The following is a 22717-nucleotide window of genomic DNA, read 5'->3' as shown; positions in this document are numbered from 1 at the left end:
GTGGACTGAGTAACACACACTTTACAGACCAGGACAACACATAAGACTAGAACTTGGACTTTTTCCGGCCTTTCATACACAACACTGAGACATCAGCCAGATTTTATTTTACACAGAACATATTTCATATATTGCAGTATTTAACACATCTGAACTTTATTAAAACACTCACATTGTTCTGCCACTGATCCATATTCACATTTATTTTTACACTCCATTAAACTGATCCTTACATTTCTATTTGTTACATCTATTCTATTTTTATTCTAGTTTCTTTTTTATTATTCTATTTTATTTGATGTTTAAATCACAGACAGATTAAAAACATGTCACTACGTGTCGTACTGTGTACGGTTGTGTATGTGAGAAATAAAATATTAATGTCAATGTTTTCTGTAACTTTTCTCTGTTTCACATCTCAACAAAATCTCTGTTTTAATCCGAGTTCACATGAACAGATCTTTCTTGAGAAGATCAGACTGTCAGTAATCAGACCTAAAACAGGGTCAGACTCTAATTAGTGTTTGGAGAAGTTGTTAGTTCATTGGTGTATTTTTTAACCCCAGACAGTGAAAGTGTAAATGGTTTATTCAGTATTGACAAGAACAACTGTGACTGTGTTTTATTTATACACAATGTGTTTATCTATTATTACGACCTGGATGAAGATTAGACCATGATTTATTATTAATGTTTTAATAGATGATCTTACCCCAGTTTCTCCAGTTTACAGTGAGGATTCTCCAGTACAGCAGAGAGAATCTTCACTCCTGAGTCTCCTAGTTTATTCTCAGACAGATCCAGTTCTCTCAGGTGTGAGGGGTTTGATCTCAGAGCTGAAGTCAGAGCAGCACAGCCTTCATCTGAGACACCACAATTATACAACCTGTATAGAGACACAATGACACACTCTTCACTGGTTGTACACAGGGACGTTTCAATCACTTTAATCTATTTTTTTTTTTTCAAAAACAAAAAGCCCTTATTTATTTATTTATTTATTTGTCATCATATAATGTAAGAAACATGAATGTAACTTTGAGCTGCAGATCATATGTTGTGATACATTGTGATATTGTAAGCAAGGCGATATATTGGGATATTTCTTATTTTAATTATAGGATAAAGTTTTAGGGAAGCTGTCAAGAACACCACCATATGCAAACCTTAGCAAAAAAAGAAATCTTATTTAAACAGAACACAGTGGGAACTGCATTTGCATCAATTAGCCCTGTAACATTCAATATGATTGAACCACTTTATGTGCAGTATGAATAAAGGGAGAAAAATAAAGTGCTTTCAGGATTTCTTAAATGTATTAAATGTGTTAAATTAAATGTATTAAATGTTAGCTGTTATAAACAGACCATACATATGTTTAGACCCTGCCTTTAAAGCTTCACAGTTTCAGTTTACAGTTGTAGCATGCAGCGTCCTAACATGTTGATCTGAACAAAAGAATTATATCTGCTTAATAGCAATGAAAAAATAAAGTGCTTGCAGGATTCCTAAAGAAAACAAAACAAATATAAACAATAAAATATTTACAGATGTTGAACATTCTCAGAACCTTTAAACTTGGATTTTACAGGTTTCTTTGATTTGTATTTATATTTGTCTTTTTATTTAATGTCAAGGTTTTTCTGGAGAAAGATAAACTGGTCAATATGCTCAGATGTCAGGGCACGTCTATGTGCATCTTCATATATATAGCGAACTATTTTAACGTTAACATTAGTAGCGCGCCGTTATGCTAGTACTATGTAACGAGTGGAGTGGTGCTACCCCTTTAAGAGCAATGTGCCGTCGCTTTATTACTGTTATACTAGTTGGATGTGCGCAAGGACGTCGATTTGTGTAAGGACAGTGGGGACATGTCCCTACCAATATCCAGGGAACACTCAATTGTCCCTAGCGATAATTCGACCAAGCCTATGTATATTTATACATAACCACTGATATCCGTCTTGTGCTTTTTTACTTATTTCATTTAACATTCATCCAGGAATCATTAAATAAGATGAAAATATTTTATACGGTGTTCTGTAAAAAATAGCGCAACTAGTGGAACACAAACGGTTAACAGAGCTACCACCTGCAATGGATCCCGCCTCTGTAACTCAACTCTCTAAAATGATTGGCCTTTGCCTTTTTTGAGTCCCGCCTCTCTAACCCACACCGCTGTTTGATTGGCTGTGTCTTTTTCGCTAATGTGTTGAGGTCGGCTGCGGCTATATTCCGTTGTATGAAGCAATATGTAACGTGATTATGCAGGTTATCGGTATGTGAGGAAGGAAGTGTTCTTATAACAACAGTGTTATGCACAAAATACGGGGAATGTTGTCCTCACCAATGTCAAATAAATTATGTCCCCACCAATGTCAAATAAATTATGTCCCCACCAATGTCAAATAAATTATGTCCCCACCAATGTCAAATAAATTATGTCCCCACCAATGTCAAATAAATTATGTCCCCACCAAGGTCAAATAAATTATGTCCCCACCAATGTCAAATAAATTATGTCCCCACCAATGTCAAATAAATTATGTCCCCACCAATGTCAAATAAATTATGTCCCCACCAATGTCAAATAAATTATGTCCCCACCAAGGTCAAAATCAAACTTTCACCATTGGATGTGCGCATGCGCAAAAGTGTGCACGCTTCAGTTATAACACCACATGTGTGTGTGGAAGTCTGATGCTGCAACCGATATTCTCTTTTATTTTCATTTTCTCATACTAATGAGTATTTTTTTGTTTTAGTAACATGTTATTATGGAGGTTTTTCCTGTGTACGGAGGAATAAACCATTGAGAGTTAAACATTTGTGAGTTCTCCGTCCTTATTTTCGCGGGCCTAACCTTAAGGAACTATCGTAAATCTCCATTAACGTGTTATTTCCTGTCACTGTTTAAGTTCAGAGATAAGACTGCAATCTAGCGGTTGGGATATAAACGGAACAAAATGAAACTGCCATGAATCTGTATAATTTTATTTATTTTTTTAAATAAATATCGATATTTTGTTTTTGAGAATCGTCACGTGTGAATACTCACGTGTATCGATATTTTCTTACACCCCTATTACACATGTAAACTTTTTTAGCTAAACAACCTTAAATCCAGAACTAGTATTTTTGTAAGAAAACTAACTACACACAGACACACACACGCACACAGATACATACACACACACACGCACACACACACACACACACACACACACACACAGACACACACACAGCTTCACCATTCAATAGGATTGTGTCAGACTACACATTAGTGTGTATGGACACTTAACATGGTCTCCATGATATTTAAAGTCTATCAGATCAAACACAGGCTTTTTTTATTAAAACTTTTAGGCTATGATGTTAAATCATGAAGGAAACTAATGATCTAACTAATGATATTAGATCAATTATTGTATTAATATAACAGAAATCACACAAATTATTTTAGATGAGATTTATTTTCAGTCTATGAGGAGATCCATTATATTTGTCTGATTATTATTTAATTTGGTGATATTTAATATAATTTTATTTAAGTGATGATTTTAACAGAATAGAATGAACCACCACATCATATAATATGAAATAAATTCATTGAGTGTTTTAATTGGAGTTAAAATGACGGTGTTGCCCCATGTACTCCTAAACCAACTGCAGTTCTGTTCTTCAGCTCTCAGATGAGTCCAATCTCCACTCTGACACTGTTCTCCAGTGTAAACACAAACTGAAACACATTTCATCTTATTATATCCTCTGATTACAGTGTAGGAGTTTCAGGGGTAAAGACACAGTGTGGTGTCTGTTTCAGAGAAGATAAAGTCTTTATTAAACTGGTCTGTTACACGACTAAACACCACACAGAAATGTTACTGAGCAACGTCACTCAATGAAGCTTCTTAAAGCAGCAGCTCCTAGTGGGTGACAACTGGGGTTTATTAATAACTAACGTTATAACAGAGTTTATGTAGGTGGGCCAGGACTCCACATGGGTGGGACCAGGACCCTGGGGCTGCACCAGTCATATTTTATTATATTATTATTATTGATATTAAGTTTATTTGAGCTGCAAAAGTTTTGATAGCTTTAAAAATAATTATTTTTTTTACATTTTTAGATTTTTTCTCTTATTTACTCATTTATTTGTTTATTTAATTCCTAAGTGAGAAAACTCATCACTTAATGACTAATGTATTTGTTCTGAATGTTGTAGTGTTACAGAACATTTCAGGTGAAAAACAACACTGTATATAACTGCTGCTTTTAGTGAGTTATTGTGAGTCTCAGAGAGATGATCTTACCTCAGTGTCTCCACTTTACAGTGAGGATTCTCCAGTCCAGCACAGAGAATCTTCACTCCTGAGTCTTCCAGTTTATTCCAGGACAGATCCAGTTTTTTCACAGTCAGATGAAGTTCTCTCAGTTTGGAGGTTTCTGATCTGAGCGCTGAGACCAGAGGTGACCAACTTATTTCTCCAAGTGATTTACAGCTGATACTAAAGGAAATAAAATAAAACATAATGAACTCACACAAATGATCAAACTCGTCCTCAAAGCTTTCACTGAACCTTCTCATTGTTATAAATACTGAAAGTACAAACAGCAGTTAGACAATATGGTTAAAGTGACACTGCAGCCGACATCTACATGTTGATGTCATTAAAATGGGTAAAGTTAGTGTTTAACTACAGCTAACTAACTAGTATCTAGTGTAGGGTTTCCCCTGTCCTGTATAATATGGGATTGTCTTGTATTGAAAAAGACAAAGATCTCACATTAAACATTACAGAATGTAACACTGACATTTAAACAACAATTCAACATCATAGAAGAGGAAAATGACCAAATGACCAAAGGTGTATGATGTATGTATGAGGTTGTTTGTGTAAAATATTAGTGTGTCAGAATGAGATGGAGACAGATGGCGAGACTGAAGGCTCAGAATCAGCTTAGGCAGATCTTGGTAATGTTCTACTGATCAGGACATGATCATGTGTTGTAATGTAGCTGATGATTGACAATGTTTTCCTTTCTTCAGTTTCTGTTTGAATCATGTTTATAAAAACTCAGTGTAACAATGATCAGGGTCCTTCCTCTCTCATGCTTCATGTGGAGTGTTGGGTCCTGTTGTACAGCAGTACAAGTAAATTGTGAACCTTTTTCATCTTGTCTGTGATTCTCTCAACGCTTCCACAACATGAGACACTTGGTTATAATCTGACCAGAAGTAACTACAGAGAATTCTGTTTAGGAATCAAACTGACATTAGCTAAAATCTTATCATGTAGTGTTATAGATTAGCATTAAAGGGAGCACTTTTCAGCTAAATGAACACTTTCTAATCAGACATGAACGTTATCACACAGGTTCATGCTAAACTTAGTGACAATAATCTATTAGAATCCTTTCAGTTTGTGTTCTGTACTAAACACAGTATGGAAACTGCTTTAGTGAAGGTCACTAATGATCTCCTGATGGCTGCTGATGCTGAACTCTTAACTATTCTTGTCCTGTTAGATTTGAGTGCAGACTTTAATACGGTTTCACACATTAAAATAATGTGGTATATAAAGTTTGGTATATATTTTATATGTCCACAAAACATGACTCTGCTCTTCCACATTCCTGTCTCAACAATTCATGCTTAAATGAAATAAACCCTTGGTTTTCACCGACTTTTTCAAAATTCTCAAAGGTTCTGAATATAGGTTCAAAATCTACCCTGTCCAAGTCCAACAGTCTCTCACTTTAATTTGGTGCTTCCTCCTGCCTCTAGAGTCTTCCTTCTCTGTCTCTAATTATTATTATTATTATTATTATTATTATTATTATTATGATATCTAATGAGTAGAAGTCTTTGCACTGTCAGTTTCCTATGAAAGACCATTTCCACCTCACAAATAAAACTTAATAATGAATAAAAACTTTTTGGGGATTAGAATTTGTCATTACTGCAGTAAACATGGTTCTTTATGTCTGGTACACAGGTGTGTTTAATATACATCAAACATCCAACATAAAACCAGCATTAACTTCATCATTATTGTAAGATATTAAGATAAGTCATAACTACAAAACTACAAAACTCCCTCAAATGTAATCACCTGCTTCTACATGTTTAATAGCTGCACTTCAGTATCATTCATTTATTAATGCAGTTTTTATTCCCTAATTTATCTATTTACATGAACTCCACTCTGTATCACCTTCAGGTCAGAACATCCCAAAGTCCATATTAGAGTGTGTTCAGTTTCTCTCTAACACTGTAACAGTAGAACAGTTATATTCACATTTACTTACATTGCTTTACTGGATGCTGTAATCACAGGCATCATCTTCAGAACAACATCTTCTGTTATCTTATCTGTACTGAAATATTTACTCAGGTCAAACTCATCCAGCTCCTGTGCTGATGTCAGTAACACAAACACCAGAGCAGAAAGCTGGGAAGAAGAAAGTTTACTTTGTTTCCCAGATTTCAGGTAGTGTTGGATTTCCTCCACTAGAGAATCATCACCCAGTTCATTCAGACAGTGGAACAGAGTGATGGATTTCTCTGTAGGAGGATTTCTACTGATCTTCTCCTTAATGTACTGAACTGTATCCTTTATGTTCTGTGAGCTTCTTCTTGCCTTTTTTACTAAAACATGTAAAAGTTTCAGATTGGACTCCAGTGAGAGACCCAAAATAAAGCGAAGGAAAAGATCCAGATGTCCAGTCTGACTTTCTAAAGTCTGATCTACAGCACTGATGTGTACACCTGAGATTGTATTTTCTTTCATCCAATGTTTAGCATCTTGATTCTGTATAAGAACATTTCTCTTCTTCTTCATGAAGGTCAGGTGCACATACAGAGCTGCGAGATGCTCCTGAATGCTCAGATGAACAAAGCAGTACACTTTACTGTGGTGAAGCCCAAACTCCTCTCTGAAGATCTGAGTACACACACCTGAGTACACTGCTGCTTCTGTCACATCAATACCACACTCTCTCAGGTCTTCATCATAGAAGATCAGGTTCCCTTTGATCAGCTGCTGAAAAGCCAGTTGTCCCAGTTTAAGAAGCATTTCTTCATCACTCTCCTGCTTCTTTGAGTATTTTTCTCTTATGATGTTTGTCTGAATGATGAGGAAGTGTGTGTACATTTGAGTCAGAGTCTTGGGGATCTCTCCACCCTCTGCTTCACCCAACATTCTCTCTAGAACAGTGGCTGTAATCCAGCAGAAGACTGGGATGTGACACATGATGTAGAGGCTTCTTAATGACTTCAGGTGTGTGATGATGTTATTGGCCAGGCTCTGATCTCTGATCCTCTTCCTGAAATACTCCTCCTTCTGTGGGTCATTGAACCCTCGTACCTCTGTGACTCGATCCACACACTCAGAGGGGATTTGATCAGCTGCTGCAGGTCTGGAGGTGATCCAGATGAGAGCAGAGGGAAGCAGATTCCCTTTGATCAGGTTTATCAGCAGCACAGGCACTGATGCTGATTCAGTTACATCACACACTCTCTCTGTGTTCTGAAAATCTAGAGGAAAACGACACTCGTCCAATCCGTCAAAAATGAACAGAACCTTTTCCAAACTGGACATTTCTGTTTCTTTTGTTTCCTTAAAAAACACATGAAGGAGCTCCATCAGACTCAGTTTCTGGTCCTTCATCAAGTTCAGCTCTCTGAAAGGAAGTGGAAATATGAGGTGGACGTCCTGATTTACTTTCCCTTCAGCCCAGTCCACAATGAACTTCTGCACAGAGACGGTTTTTCCGATGCCAGCGACTCCCTTTGTCAGCACAGTTCTGATGGGTTTGTCTTGTTTAGATGATGTATTTGTCAGCTCAGTTCTGATGGGTTTGTCTTGTTTAGATGATGTATTTGTCAGCACAGTTCTGATGGGTTTGTCTTGTTTAGATGATGTATTTGTCAGCACAGTTCTGATGGGTTCGTCTTGTTTAGATGATGTATTTGTCAGCTCAGTTCTGATGGGTTTGTCTTGTTTAGATAAAGGCTTAAAGATGTCATTGCATTTGATTGGTGTTTCCTCTGTTGTTCTTCTCCTGGATGCTGCCTCCATCTGTCTCACCTCATGTTCATTATTGACTTGTCCACTGTCTCCCTCTGTGATGTAGAGCTCTGTGTAGATCTCATTCAGGAGTGTTTGGGTTGCCAGGTTTATTATCACTCCATTCAAACACTGAAACTTCTTCATCAGATTTAATTTGAAAATTTCCTGGAATTCATTTCCACCAGCAGATTCTGGGTCGTCCCTGTGATATGGAGAAGCAGGAAGACACGGGGTTCATTTATTAGACTTCATCATCTGTTTTCAGTAATCTAATGACTCTGTAGTATACAGACTATTATTTGGACACTTAAGCCATATTTGAATGCCATCGTATGAATTTCACTGCATTACAAAACAACATGTCATTTGAAGAAAGAAACCACAAGCAAACATTCCAATCAAAACATTTCCCAATAAACAGACTGAGCGATATTTAAACACATAATAGTGGCTTTATTACAGTCAGAGTTCTAGTGTTGTAGTATTTAGTTTGTCCCCCTGTTTATCTCATTAAATTACCCTTTAAGTGTAACTTTAGCATTGACATTAAAAGTTAAGAGACGTTACCTGTGTAGAAGTGAGGAGTCTACAGCTTTAACCCCCAGATGATGATCCATAGACTCATGACTCTTCATGGAGCTACAACTGTGTGTTGGTGATTCTGATCTCTTTCCCTGGAGTTTACTGTACAACATTATAGACACTTCTTTAATCATTTATTTACACCTGCCATAGACGACCTATATTAAGTCCTGTCTAGCCTTACGAAATATGATCATCTAATTGGGATCAGTTACTTTGCTCCGCTGTGTTTGGCCTGCCACTTGCTCCTCTGTTTTTTCATGTTTGATTTTGCTACTGTCTCATCGTTAATTGTGTATGATCGCACCTTGCTGATGGAACTGCGTTGTACAACGAATCACCTCTTAAATACCCAGTCCTTTAAACCACCACCGCCACTGTTGACATTTATTCCTCCTTTCCTGAGACGACGCCCTGTCTGTCTGCTACCAGGCAGGAGGCGCCGCAGAAGACGCGGTCGGAGAGGCGGGTTACATGTCAGGCTGAGGACTCACCTGGATCCTTCGTCTCCGAGAGGTCAAGATCAACCAGGATGTGACAATGCTAGAAGATCGCGGGAATGCTATCGATGGCTTCGGCTGGTTGGCTCCAACACTGGTGTTCCGTTTCCACGTCTCCGTCGAGCTGAAACATCCACTCTGGGTTGTGCCAAAGGAAATCTCCGTCCAATTCCTCGTGTGACATCGTCACCTGTCAACTTGTCCACGTTCCGCATGGCACTTTGTAACACCAGATCGCTCAATAACAAAACATTTATCCTCAATGATGTCATTTCCTCCCACAATCTGGATCTGTTTTTCCTCACAGAAACTTGGCTTCCCCCAGGTGACGTCAGTGCCTTTTCGGAAATCCTCCCCTCTGGTTACCTTTACCTAAACACGCCGCGGCAAACGGGTAGGGGTGGGGGGATAGCCACCTTACATAGACAGTCCCTGAAGTGCCGCCAGTTGTCCACTAGAGGGTATTCCAGTTTCGAGTCACAAGTATTTGTGCTTACACTACCCTGTCCGATCTTATGTGCAGTAATCTACCGGCCGCCCAAATTAAATAAATATTTTTTAATTGAGTTCTCAGAGTTTCTGACAGAGTTTCTAGCAAAGTTTGACAACATTCTAATCTGTGGTGACTTTAACATTCATGTTTGCTGCCCCTCTGATAAACCTGCTAATGAATTTAAGGCACTTTTAGACTCATTAGATCTGGCTCAGTCCATTTCCTGTCCCACCCATAGGTTAGGTCACACCCTTGACCTTATTATCTCTCGTGGGGTGATTGTGTCAACCTGTGAGGTCATGGATTTTCCCATCTCTGACCATTCTCTCATACGGTTTGACATTTGTGCTGTTCCACCTGCACCAACGTCTACTGCCCCCCATCGCCGTCGCATTATTACCTCATCTACAGTCGATGACTTTGCTGCTGCTTTCTCTGTTTCTGATCTCGCCTCTACTGCTGAATTGGCATCGTCTCTTTGCCCGGAACGTTTCCTCGCCTCCTTCCATACCACCTGCTCCCGGATTATGGACTCTGTTGCGCCCTACAAGGTTAAATCGACCAATGGTACATTGGACCCCTGGCTCAATGATACAACTCGGGCCCTCAGGCGCCGGTGTAGACAGGCTGAGCGAAAATGGAAGAAGGATAGGTTGCAGGTGTCTCTGGAGATGTTTAGAGACAGTCTTGCCACCTATCAGAGTGCACTGAAGGAAGCTAAAGGACAGTACCTTTCTGCTCTCATCAATAACAATAGCCACCGCCCTGGAATTTTATTCAGCACTATCAATTCTGTTATAAATCCGGTGTCTGTCGCATTGAATGACGTATCTGTAAACATATGCAACGCATTCAAGCAACATTTTTTGGACAAGGTTTTGTTTGTTTGCTAGGCAAACCATTACACAAGTCCCCACTGTTGCCATGTCCACTCGTGTGACGCAATGTGTGCTAGAGAACTTTGATGCAGTTACTCTGGCGGACCTGAAAAAAGCTATCCACGAGTTGAAGCCTACCACCTGCCCCCTAGACGCTGTTCCTGCCAGGATTTTGAAGGAGACGATCGACATCATAGGTCCCATCCTTGTCCCCTTCATAAACAGCTGTTTTAGGGTGGGTACTGTTCCCGCTGCTCTCAAACACGCTATTGTGAGACCACTGCTCAAGAAACCCAACCTTGATCCCTCCATATTCTCCAACTTCCGTCCTATATCTAACCTATCATTTCTGTCTAAGTTGATGGAGAAGCTTGTTTCCACACAGCTGCAGTCTCACCTACAACTGCACGACATTGGTGATACTTTTCAGTCCGGTTTCAGGTCAAGACATAGCACTGAATCAGCGCTATTGAGGGTCCATAATGACATTCTTAGAGCCCTGGATGGGAAAAGCTCTGTGGTTTTGGTATTACTGGACCTAACCGCTGCATTTGACACCGTGGATCATGCCATCCTCATCTCTCGTCTTCAACATGTTGTTGGTCTGCAGGGTGCAGTGCTAAATTGGTTCTCATCATACCTCACTAACAGAACCTTTTCAGTAATGCTTAATGACTATTCTTCCTCAGTTGCTCCTCTATCATCTGGTGTGCCTCAAGGCTCTATTCTTGGTCCTACTCTGTTCTCACTCTACATGCTGCCACTTGGTCAACTCATCTCCAATCACAATGTTCAATTTCATTTCTATGCTGACGACCTCCAGATCTATCTTCCTGTGATTTTGAGTAATCGTTCTGCATTGGACCCTCTCCATAATTGCCTTCAGGATATCAAACAGTGGCTTTCCCAGAACTTCCTTCATCTGAATGAAGAAAAGACTGAGTACATCCTGTTTAGCCCAGATTCATCCAGCAGTTCTCTTAGTTTTGGTTCTCTAACACCTCAGTTTGCTCCTACCGTGCGAAACCTGGGTGTTATCTTTGACAAGAGTATGCATTTCGATAAGCAAATCAGTGCAGTAGTGAAGGCGAGCTTTTACCAGTTAAGACTACTCAGCAAGGTAAAATCACCTTTATCAGCTCAAGGATTGACTACTGTAATGCTCTCTACACTGGACTTAATCAATCACTTCTCAATCGGCTTCAAATAGTACAAAATGCGGCAGCACGTCTTCTCTCCAACACCTCCAAACGCTCACACATCACCCCTGTCCTCCACTCGCTTCACTGGCTTCCGGTGCGGTTTAGGGTGGATTATAAGGTCCTTCTCTGTGTGTTCAAGGCCATCAATGGTCTGGCCCCAGCCTACCTCACAGAATTAATAAAGGTCTACCAACCAGCCAGATCTCTCCGCTCCTCTGGACATACCTCTCTGGTCATTCCCAAATACAATTATGAGAAGTTTGGAGGCCGGTCATTTGCCATCAAGGGACCGAAGCTGTGGAACGCACTTCCAGCACATTTACGATCCATCACTGTGCTGAGTGTTTTTAAATCGCAGTTGAAGACACATTTATTCATACAAGCTTTTAACGCATAGACCCGGTTTCAACTGCTATTTTATGTTTCATTGTGTTCTTATTGATTCTATTTAATTTGTTTTTTATTGTTGTTTTACTGGAAAGCACCTTGTGCTCCTTTTGGCAGTTGTAAGGTGCTCTATAAATAAAATTTGATTGATTGATTGATTGATAGTCATGATTATATTTCTTATATATCGTCTTCCACCATGATTCTTAACTGTTTTAGATACGAGTGTGACTAAGAGTAGCCCCGGGCTGTGGGCGCATTTGATAATGTACCTTAAGTATACTAATGTTTAATACACTTTTACTTTACCTCAGTATGATCACTTATCAGCACACATGATAGTAGGTAGCTACATGCTAAGGCTAACTTTTTTCTGTGTTAATGATAAAATAATGTTAAGTACTTTCTCGATTACAACCTCCGTTTATACAGATTACATGGAGCTGCACGTACACATTTCGCCTCGTTTGGGTGTTAATGTAGGTTCACAAAGACATGAGCATTAACAGTAAAGTAACATCCACCATTGTTGATGTTGTGTTTGTCGCTGCTGTGCTAAAGTTGCTGGGACACATGACACGTGTACAGTGACGTCACACTCGGCGTTTTGATGGCTCTCTATCCGGTGGAAAGGCAAACCGGTTCATAGAAGGTTCGCTTTGAACCAGCACCAGCACTAGCTCTGAACCAGCACCGGTTCTTTTTGGTGGAAAAGAGGCACTGGTCTCATCTATGTTCTTATCAACCAAATCCTCTGTTGAATGTGTTTGTTCTTTTCCAAGCTGCTTGGTTCAGAATTTGAAAAGAATCTATGGAGAAGTTTATTTAGGACTTTAGAGAATTATTATGGATTAGCACAGAAGACAGTTTGTTTGAATCCCAGGTCCACCAAGCTACCACTGCTGGTCCCCTGAACAAGGCCATTAACCCTCAATTGCTCAGATTTATAAATGAGGTACATGTAAGTCACTGGGAATAAAGGAGTCTCCCACATGCCATAAATGTAATGTAAATGTAAAGACAGATGCTATTCAGCTAGACTAACACTTTTACATTCAAACTCTAGATGATTCTTAAGACTTTAGCTCAATAATGCTAAGCAGTCGTCTCACCTGCGAAGACTAAACACACAGCAACCCCAAAACTACCACATTAACATATGAATATCACTGTATTACAAAACAACATGTCAAACCAAGTGCTATTTATATTAAACACACCACAAACACACTTTTCCCAAACACACAAATAAAAGATTAAATATTACAAAAAAGTATTTGGACACACAATAGTGACTCCATTACTGTGTATCAGTATTTATTTTGCCCCCTGTTTATGTAACTTGCATTTAAATGTGACTTTAGCAGTGACATTAACAGTGAGGAGACGTTACCTGCGTAGAAGTGATGAGTCTCCATCTTTAAACATCAGAGGATGATGCATAGACCCATCACTCTTCATGGAGATACAGCTGTGTGTTGGTGATTCTGATCTCTTTCTCTGGAGTTTACTGTACAAAATTATACACAGTGTTTTAGTCATTTATATAAACTCTTTATTTTACTTACATTAAACAATACATTTTTACTGTGAATTAGTGACTGGTAGATGTGTATAGTTACAGTTTTACAGTGTATAGTTACAACTTTTGAGTTCAGCTTAAAGTGAGATTTGGGGGAGGGGGCCTTTTTTATGAGGGAGGGGCTTATAGAGGGGTGTGGCTTGGTGTGGAAAAAAAATACAAACACAAAATCCTTGCATTAGCAGAAGTGTATTAAGTATTTATTGATTGTCAAAGTATTTGGTATCTGTACAGAATTTCTTGGGAGATTTACATTTAATTTAATTTTCACAAACATTTTACAGAAATAGGATTAACAGCTGAGCCACTGGCTATTTTCAAGCGGCGGTTGAAGACCTACTTATTCAGGAAACATTTCAACTAGCACTTCTTTCCTTATCTTTTGCATTTAAAAAAAAAAAAAAAAAAAAAACCTGACACTTTTTCATTGTAACTTTGAACAAATGTTTTAAACTGATGGTATCTTAAGTATGTAACCTAATGAGCAGCATTAATGTATTCAGTGTTAGAGATTTAAGCACTTTTGTATGTCGCTCTGGTTAAGGGCGTCTGCAAAATGCTGTAAATGTAAATGAAAACATGTGATTAACATGTTCACAGATTAACATGTGATTAACACGTTCACAGATTAACATTTGCTCTATTGTAAGTGCTGGTGGCTGATTTTGCAGCCGTAATCATTGATTTGGATGCAGCTCCCACTTGAGAGTCTCCAAGTCTGCCATCTTGATTGCCATTAGAGATGACAGTGTTCCCTCCAGGGCCAGGCTGTGTCTAGTTTGTTTCCATTTTTCTGACCATTCATTTTTAAAGGAGCATCAATAGGATGCAGCTCCGCTCTGGGCTTTAATCAAGCTTTTGGCCTGGTCTCTCTTCTTTATCTGAGGGCTCAACTGTCTTCTGATCTAAAGTTCTGCTGCTTCTCAGGGTCACAGGACTTCTTGGAGGGCTGATAAGCTCCCACATTGATACAAGCGTTCTTTTCTTGCCTGTCCCTGACACTTTAGATAACATCCTATAACAGAACATTCACATTTATCCACACTGACACCACCACCAGTCAGATATCTGGACATGATTGATGAGTTGTGATTGATATAAATAAAATCATTTTATTATGGGATGTCATTGACTTGACATTCTGTTCTTAGAAAACAATAATTAACATGTCCAGATATTTGTCATCTGGAAATGCTTTTGTACTGTTTTTTATGATAAAGTTATGTACTGCTCAGTGTTACACAACAAACAACTCTGCTAATGCTAACTTAATTCTATATAAACTATATAACAGCACAGGCCTATTAGTTATTAGCCTAAACTGGACGGAGACACGGAGCGCCCTGTAACTCACTGACCTGCCTGTGTTCACGATTCACACGGTGCAGATGGGATGGAGAACGGATGACTACACAGTTTATGGGAATAAATTTCCCTCACAGTTGTCACAAAAAACTCACTACACTGTCTGTCTGGTCTCTGCGTGTTGCTTTGCGAATTCATGCGGCGCGATTTTTTTTCCTGAGAATATGGGGTGTGGCGTGAGAGTGTGAGGATTGGGTCAATTGCGTGAGCAGCGTGAGATTTGACAGCCTTGCTAATAGTTATATACTGTAATAGTAAAACATTTGGTTAAATCATTTCATATTTACTAATAATAATTTAGATGTGAATATTTAATGACTAGAACACAAGGATGTTGTAGATTACCAGTTGTTCGATGGTGTAGAAACATTATCTGTGTCCAGATCAGGAGTCTCCATCTTTATATATTAGTAAAGTTTACACACAGCTGAGTCCTGAAGAGTCTGATCCCTTCTGATGGAATGGATCACACTCCTAGAAAACACACAAACAAATGTGCACAATCATTTTCACATCTTTATTCTGAAAGTTCTGCTCCTTTAGTGTAAAATATCCTGTTTAAACCCCTGTAATGTTTAATTACCCATAAAGTGACACCAGGGTTTTTCCTGGGTCAAAATTGGTCTTCGGTGGTGACTGACCCACATGGTCATCCACACACAGCAGAGAGTACCCTAGTACCCACATGACCCACAAGCCCAATACTGACTATAAATGTTACATTTACAATAAATGCAAAGAAACAGTTTTTTTCTTATCCTATTTATGCATAAAAAATAAAAATAAAAACATTCCACGACTGGCTTTTATAGTTTTGATAAAAATCCTTTTTTGATAGACCTGATAATTATTTTAGTAAAATCATATCAATTAAAAAGTAGCATTAAAAACGTAGCGTTAAAAGGTGTAATAGTGTAATTTTTTTACCATATAAAATGTAATAAAATTAGCAGCTAGCAACAGCTTGCTTTGTGCTTTGATCTAGTTTCATCTCACTCCAGTCTAACTTTAAACTAAATGATTTTATAGGTAATTTACTACACATTGTCATTGGCCTTTACATACTGTGGAGTATTAAGGCTAAATTTTTCTAAACACTTACGCTAAATGCGGTAAACACACTTACTTTCTCATTTCACACGTGTGTGTTCTTCTAAGAAGTAATGATTTGTTATACACAGATTCACACACTGACGCAGACCGACTGCTTTAACCATTCGTTATAATGAATCGGCTCAAAGGAGTCATTTGGTCGCGAATCGGACTTTAGCGGACGTGTTGTGTGGGAATCCTGGCTGTTATTACATCGCGAAAGATTTAACCAACCACAACCACACACACACACACACACACACACACACACGCACACACACACACACACACACAATAACTGGATAGATTTTTCCGTTTATTTAAAAAGTTATATCAGCTGCATGTGCGAAATGCTTATCACAAGTTGTAAGAGAAAGGCAACTTTTTGACAGCAGGGGGAGGGGGGGGGAGGGTCTGTGCTCACTAACCTGCGTCACTCACAAAACCCAAGATTTTTATTTGTCCCAACACAATTATATAGAGCATATATATAACCAGCAGTGATCAAATCAAGACAGCAAATTACACATCAAATAAGGCTTCGGCGGGACAAAAAATCGGTTTTGCGGCCGCCAAAAAAATGTCAATGTAGGAAAAACCCTGAGGTGAAGAGAGGAAGCTGAAAACTGTACAGTACAAGAGTTAATAAGTACTTACGTCATACTGAGTTTAATATACAATATATCCACATTCTTCTAACACAAAGTCCATCAAATAACCTAATAACTTACCTTTAGTCAACAGGCCTCGTTCTGTCACATTAATATCACCGTTTCTGCTGCTGATAAAGATGTTTTAACTTGTACAAACGCTTAAATGGAGTCGATTCGGAGAAGAAACACTTTCACTTTCGGAAGAACACTAGATGTCGCCTTGTATACAGCAGTACATTGGAACGACTGCGTCAATAGAGCCGCCATCTTGGTACAGGGGACCCCCCCCCCCTTCTTAATGCATCAGTGTCAATGTAGGCAAAGAAATAAAATCACCATAAATCATCATGAATGCGATTTTCTAGTTTGTTTGTTTTTTTGGTTCGTTCCAAAGGTCAGACGTGTATTTATCATTAAGTCCAGAGAAAGTTTAAAGTTTTGATATTAAGATAATTTACTTTTTCACAATATAATACATAGAGCTAGTAGGTGTAAGTTTATTACTTACATTCTTCCACTTGAGTAAACTTCATATGAACAATCACTACTTACCTTATAGCTTACTGCATGTAACACTGCTACAATGGTGTGTGTGTGTGTGTACGTGTGTGTATAAACACACACATACACACATATATATTACCTTACCTTATAGCCTACTGCATGTAACACTGCTACAATGGTGTGTGTGTGTGTGTGTGTGTGTATAAACACACATACACACATATATATATTACCTTACCTTATAGCCTACTGTATGTAACACTGCTACAATGGTGTGTGTGTGTGTGTGTGTGTGTATAAACACACATATATATTACCTTACAGCCTACTGTATGTAACACTGCTACAATGGTGTGTGTGTGTGTGTATAAACACACATACACACATATATATTACCTTACCTTATAGCCTACTGTATGTAACACTGCTACAATGGTGTGTGTGTGTGTGTGTGTGTATAAACACACACATACACACATATATTACCTTACCTTATAGCCTACTGCATGTAACACTGCTACAATGGTGTGTGTGTGTGTGTGTGTGTGTGTGTGTGTGTGTGTATAAACACACATACACACACATATATTACCTTACCTTATAGCCTACTGTATGTAACACTGCTACAATGGTGTGACTATACATGTTCATTTAAACATTTAAATTGTATTGGTTTATTAAATATGATACACAAAGCAATTTGCAGGTGGAAGCAAATCACAAATTTGAAAAGAACATAATGTGAAAGTTAGATAGTTGAGGTGCTAAAGACTGTTCAATCTTCTATCTATTCTTTTCACACAACACTTTTGTAATAAACCAAAAAAAAAAAAAAAAAAAAAAAAACAAAGTTTGACAGCAATCAAAAGCTATTTTCAATTTTCATGGCAAAAATTCAATTACAAAATCACAAATATCATATAAATACAATAAAAACAAAACAAATATAAACAGCAAGTCGTATTATAATTTTTTTAATTAACATAAGATAAAAAATCCAAACCCTTTTCGGACATAATGTCATTAAATATGTCTTTAAGTGAAATAACTTGATAAAACAGGACAATCTAATAAACTATGTTAGACAGATAAGAGAACCTTACAGAACATACATAAAGTTGGGTCTTTTCACCTTTAAGCAAAAAAAGCATGTTTTTCATAACTGTCACAAACTAATGAGTAACTAACATGGATTAGCTGCGGTCGTTAACCAAGGACTAAAACAAACCAATGTAACCAGAAATATAATTTCCTGACATTCAACATTATAAAACACGTTCTCACTTGTGTAATATAATGCCTTCTGTCTGGTTTTTAGATTTCTTTCGTTTGAACATCCAAACGCAGCACAGAAGTCCGGCATCGTCCATGTGTTTAAAGTACAAGAGCACCGTATAAAGATGGCGGCGGTTTTGACGCATTTTTGGGACCCAAAGGCGACATCTATGTATAGAGATCTGTGGATCCGTACAGCAACACGATCGGTTCCGCGCATGTGCGAAATGACGTCACTTCCTGTCATCGCCGACGGCAGTTTCGGATATTAACGCTATCCTTACTGTTGTCATAGCACTTTATTTGCAAGTCTTATTATTTGTCTGCCTTTCAACAATTAATAATATTGCTCGTTTAATGTCTGTTTTGTGTGCAAGTTTGTTTACTCTAACTTGTTTTTATGGTATTGTTGTCCTGAGCAATCACTAAAATAATATATAACATTTTAAGGTTAATATGTGACAAAATAAAACGTATGAGAAAATGTAGTGAAATTAAACTATAGTTTATGTTACACATCATTTGGGAAATACAGATGTGTGTGTTTACATTTACAAAAACAGGACAAAACTGATTTATTCAACTGATTTATTCATAAATTAATTTGTTCAACATGGCATTGACCTTTAAGCCTTTTTTTAAATCAATGCAGTAGGACATCAATGTTTCCGTTTCCTCTTGACATTGAAAAATAAACACAAAGCCATCCTTTGTCTCAGAGAATTCATCACACGTGACCCTTTTGAGGGCAGTTTTATTTAGTGTCACATATTAACCTTAAAATGTTATATATTATTTTAGTGATTGCTCAGGACAACGATACCATAAAAACACGTTAGAGTAAACAAACTTACACACAAAACAGACATTAAACGAGCAACACAAATAAAGTGCTATGACAACAGGAAGGATAGCGTTCATATCCGAAACTGCCGTCGGCGATGACAGGAAGTGACGTCATTTCGCACATGCGCGGAACCGATCGAGTAGCGACAATGCGGAAGAACGAGTCATGTGTCGTTCTTCTCCTTTCTTGGTTTATATGGCGGGTCGCAACCAGAGCGCCACCTACTGTACGAGGATATGCAACCTCAGGGCTTCGTGTAACTACAACAAAAAACCCAAACCCTAAAATCCTTTTCAAAATCCGGTCTTTTCCCAACTCATAAATCTTTCCTTTAAATATTTCCCTTTCTAAGTTTTTACACATCATTACGACATGTTTCACATTTTCTGTCACATTACATGCATCACATTTATCTGATGTGCATTTTCACATTAAAAATAGTCTTAATGTTGATAAAATCACTTCTTCTCTTCTACATTTCCCTTTAATTGCCTTGACCTTGACTGCATGTTGTATATTATAATAATGTCTCCATTTGTTATCTATATCCCATGACTGCGCTTCACCTGTCCCAAATAGGATGTTAATAATTTCCTCATTCTTTATTTTATTTTATTTAATCATTTTTTGCAGTCAGATCTGCTGTCTCATTGCCCTCTACACCAACATGACCCAACACAATTATACATCAATTCCAACTCTTTCTATTCTTAACATTATGGTGAGTATTTAATAGGTCGTCTCTTGCTGTTTCAGTTGAATACAAACTATAAAGTGCTGTGATAGAGTCAGAACATATCGGATTAGATTAGATTAGATTAGATTAGATTCAACTTTATTGTCATTGTGCAAGGTACATGTACAGAGCCAATGAAATGCAGTTAGCATCTAATCAGAAGTGCGTAGATGGCTTATTTACAAGTGGCAGTGTAATAAGGGCATGAGGTTATACAGGTGTAGTAATATGTACATATAACTGAAAAAGGGTTTATATAGTGTGGTGTTTATATAAGTATGTTACAGTATGAAGTGTTATGACAGATAGCTGTACAAAAGGAATGTCATTATGAAATATATGTGTGTGTGTGTGTGTGTGTGTGTGTGTGTGTGTGTGTGTGTGTGTGTGTGTGTGTGTGTGTGTGTGAAACCCCCGAGGCACGGAGAGAACATGCAAACTCCACACACACAAAGCGGAGGCGGGGATCAAACCCCAACCCTGGAGGTGTGAGGTGAACGTGCTAACCACTAAGTCACCGTGCCCCCTAATTCTGAAATTAAAAATCAAATAATGTAAAAATGAGCAAAGTGTGTTCTAAAAAACAAATAAACCAATAAACAAACGTATTAAAAAATCAGTAGAAAAACTTGCTTTATTCCTGTGACATGACGAGTTGTGTGTCTGAGCTGCTGCGGCGGTGCAGTGACTGAGGGGAGCAGGAATTAATAATAGAATCAGAATCAGAATCACTGAGGTCACGGAGATGGTGCAGATCTTTACTGCAGCTGCTGAAGACATGAAGGATGAAGGATGTGTTCAATCTGACAGGTGTGTGAATTACACCACAGATCACATATATGTTCATAAGCCCAGTGTGTGTAGATCAAATCTCATGTCATTTCTCTAACACATCTGCATCATGATTAATCTTTACTTTACACAGAAAAATGATCAACACAAAACTCTTCCGAGGCTTCGGCTGTGTGAGGAGAAAGGTGTGTGTGTGAGCGTGACGGTGTGTCTGTACTGTGTGTTGTTCTGGTCACCATCACATCGCCTGTTGTGACCGTTTCTCCTTTGGCTTGTGTGTGTGTTCTGAAGCAGGAGCACTGGGGTCTTCCTCTGACCGGACGCTTAGTCAACACTGCTACAGGAAGTGAACATTGTAAAGTCATTGTTAAAAGGAAGAATCTCAGAGACTTTTGACGGTTGCTTGGTTGTTAAAGCAGGTTTCCGTTCTTTATAAACATGACTTGATAATTGTTTGAATAAACTGGTGTTCCTAATAAAGTGGACTGGATTACAGACTCTGATCCTCACAGTGGTGTGTGTGACCTCAGGGATCCTGCCACACGTCCAGGTTTAAAATCTTCTTGTTTTTAGATCAGATTCAGCTCTGAACCCTGAACATAAACCTCACCACACACACACACACACACACACACACACACACACACACACACACACACACACACACACACACACACACACACACACACACACACCCCATAACACCACTAACACAACGTGCCACTTGGTAGTTGTATATTGTGATTGATGCTAATGTAAAGATAAATAAATAAATAAATAAATAAATAAATAAATAAATCTGGTCTCTTTGTACAGAAAAATGAGCATCAGAAAAGTCTCTTGTTCAAACTGAGCATTAAATTTTATACAAAACATGAGTGTGTGTCTCAGGGAGCTTGTCCTTGTCCCTCTGACTCTGACCTGCTGGTTAGATGTAAATTTCACGAGTGTGTGTACAAGTCATTAATATTTACATCACACTGTTCACATAATCTAACACTAGTCCATCAGAGAAGGTGAAATTATCCACCCTGTTCTGCAAAACCATGAGATTAGACGGGGATTAGTATCAGCTCAATTCTTGTCTAAGTTGCATTGTCTCTAGTTTCATTGAACTAAACTCTGAATCCTTTAATAACTGAAATTTTATTGTTTTCTGGACTGATTTATTGCTGTAGAAATCAGGTGCAATTGCAGTTTGTTTGTTTTCCTCAGCTGTCTGAGTCTCTCATAATGCTTCTGTACTTATTGTAGTAAACCTGCATCAGCTGAACCAAGTGTGTGACAAAAGCCTTCAGAGATGTATAGATAATCAGCAGAAATCCACAGATGACCGAACTGTAGAGACTGATATAAAACTAAAACACATTCATCTGTAAATAACAATAACCATATCAACTGCTGCTGCTCCACAGAACTGTAAAGGCCTGGTGAGGAACATGTCTAAGCGTGAAGATCTTACACCTCAACCTGAAAACAGAGCTGATGAGAAGAAGGTGGAATTTCATGGTCCTCTGATGAGGTGAGACGCTCTCGCTCCTCTCACATGTTCAGTGTTTCAGTACTGATGTAGTGAAGCATGTCATCAGTGTGTGTGTGTGTGTGTGTGTGTGTGTGTGTGTGTGTTGCAGTGGGAAGATGCAGAAGGACGAGCTGCTCAGGTTTATTCAGTGGAAATGTCAGGAGAGTTTCTGTCATCTGAACGATTCTGATCAACAGATATTTTATTTCTTCTGGCTGATTATGGAGCT

The 22717-nt window shown here is 38.3% G+C and overlaps 1 protein-coding gene across 7 annotated transcripts in view; it reads left to right on the top strand.

Annotated features, from left to right (window-relative positions):
* Positions 1-20854: 20854 nt before the first annotated feature.
* Positions 20855-22717, top strand: part of LOC113634790 — a 7495-nt gene continuing 5632 nt past the window's right edge. The window contains exons 1-5 of one of the 7 annotated variants that reach the window (XM_047817181.1): positions 20906-20984; positions 21100-21151; positions 21261-21516; positions 22382-22488; positions 22598-22717. The exon at positions 22598-22717 is cut by the window's right edge and continues 22 nt beyond it. In XM_047817181.1, coding sequence (XP_047673137.1) covers positions 22406-22488; positions 22598-22717 — 203 coding nt within the window. In that variant the 5' untranslated portion in view covers positions 20906-20984; positions 21100-21151; positions 21261-21516; positions 22382-22405. Of the gene's footprint in view, positions 20985-21099; positions 21517-22381; positions 22489-22597 lie in introns of all 7 variants that reach the window. The other 6 variants (XM_047817180.1, XM_047817177.1, XM_047817178.1 and 3 more) reach the window with 6 other exon arrangements.

This window comes from Tachysurus fulvidraco, chromosome 8 (assembly GCF_022655615.1).
Source record: "Tachysurus fulvidraco isolate hzauxx_2018 chromosome 8, HZAU_PFXX_2.0, whole genome shotgun sequence".
NCBI classification, from domain to species: domain Eukaryota; kingdom Metazoa; phylum Chordata; class Actinopteri; order Siluriformes; family Bagridae; genus Tachysurus; species Tachysurus fulvidraco.
The sequence above is the reverse complement of the archived record's forward strand: the minus strand, read 5'-3'. Positions and strand labels throughout refer to the sequence as shown.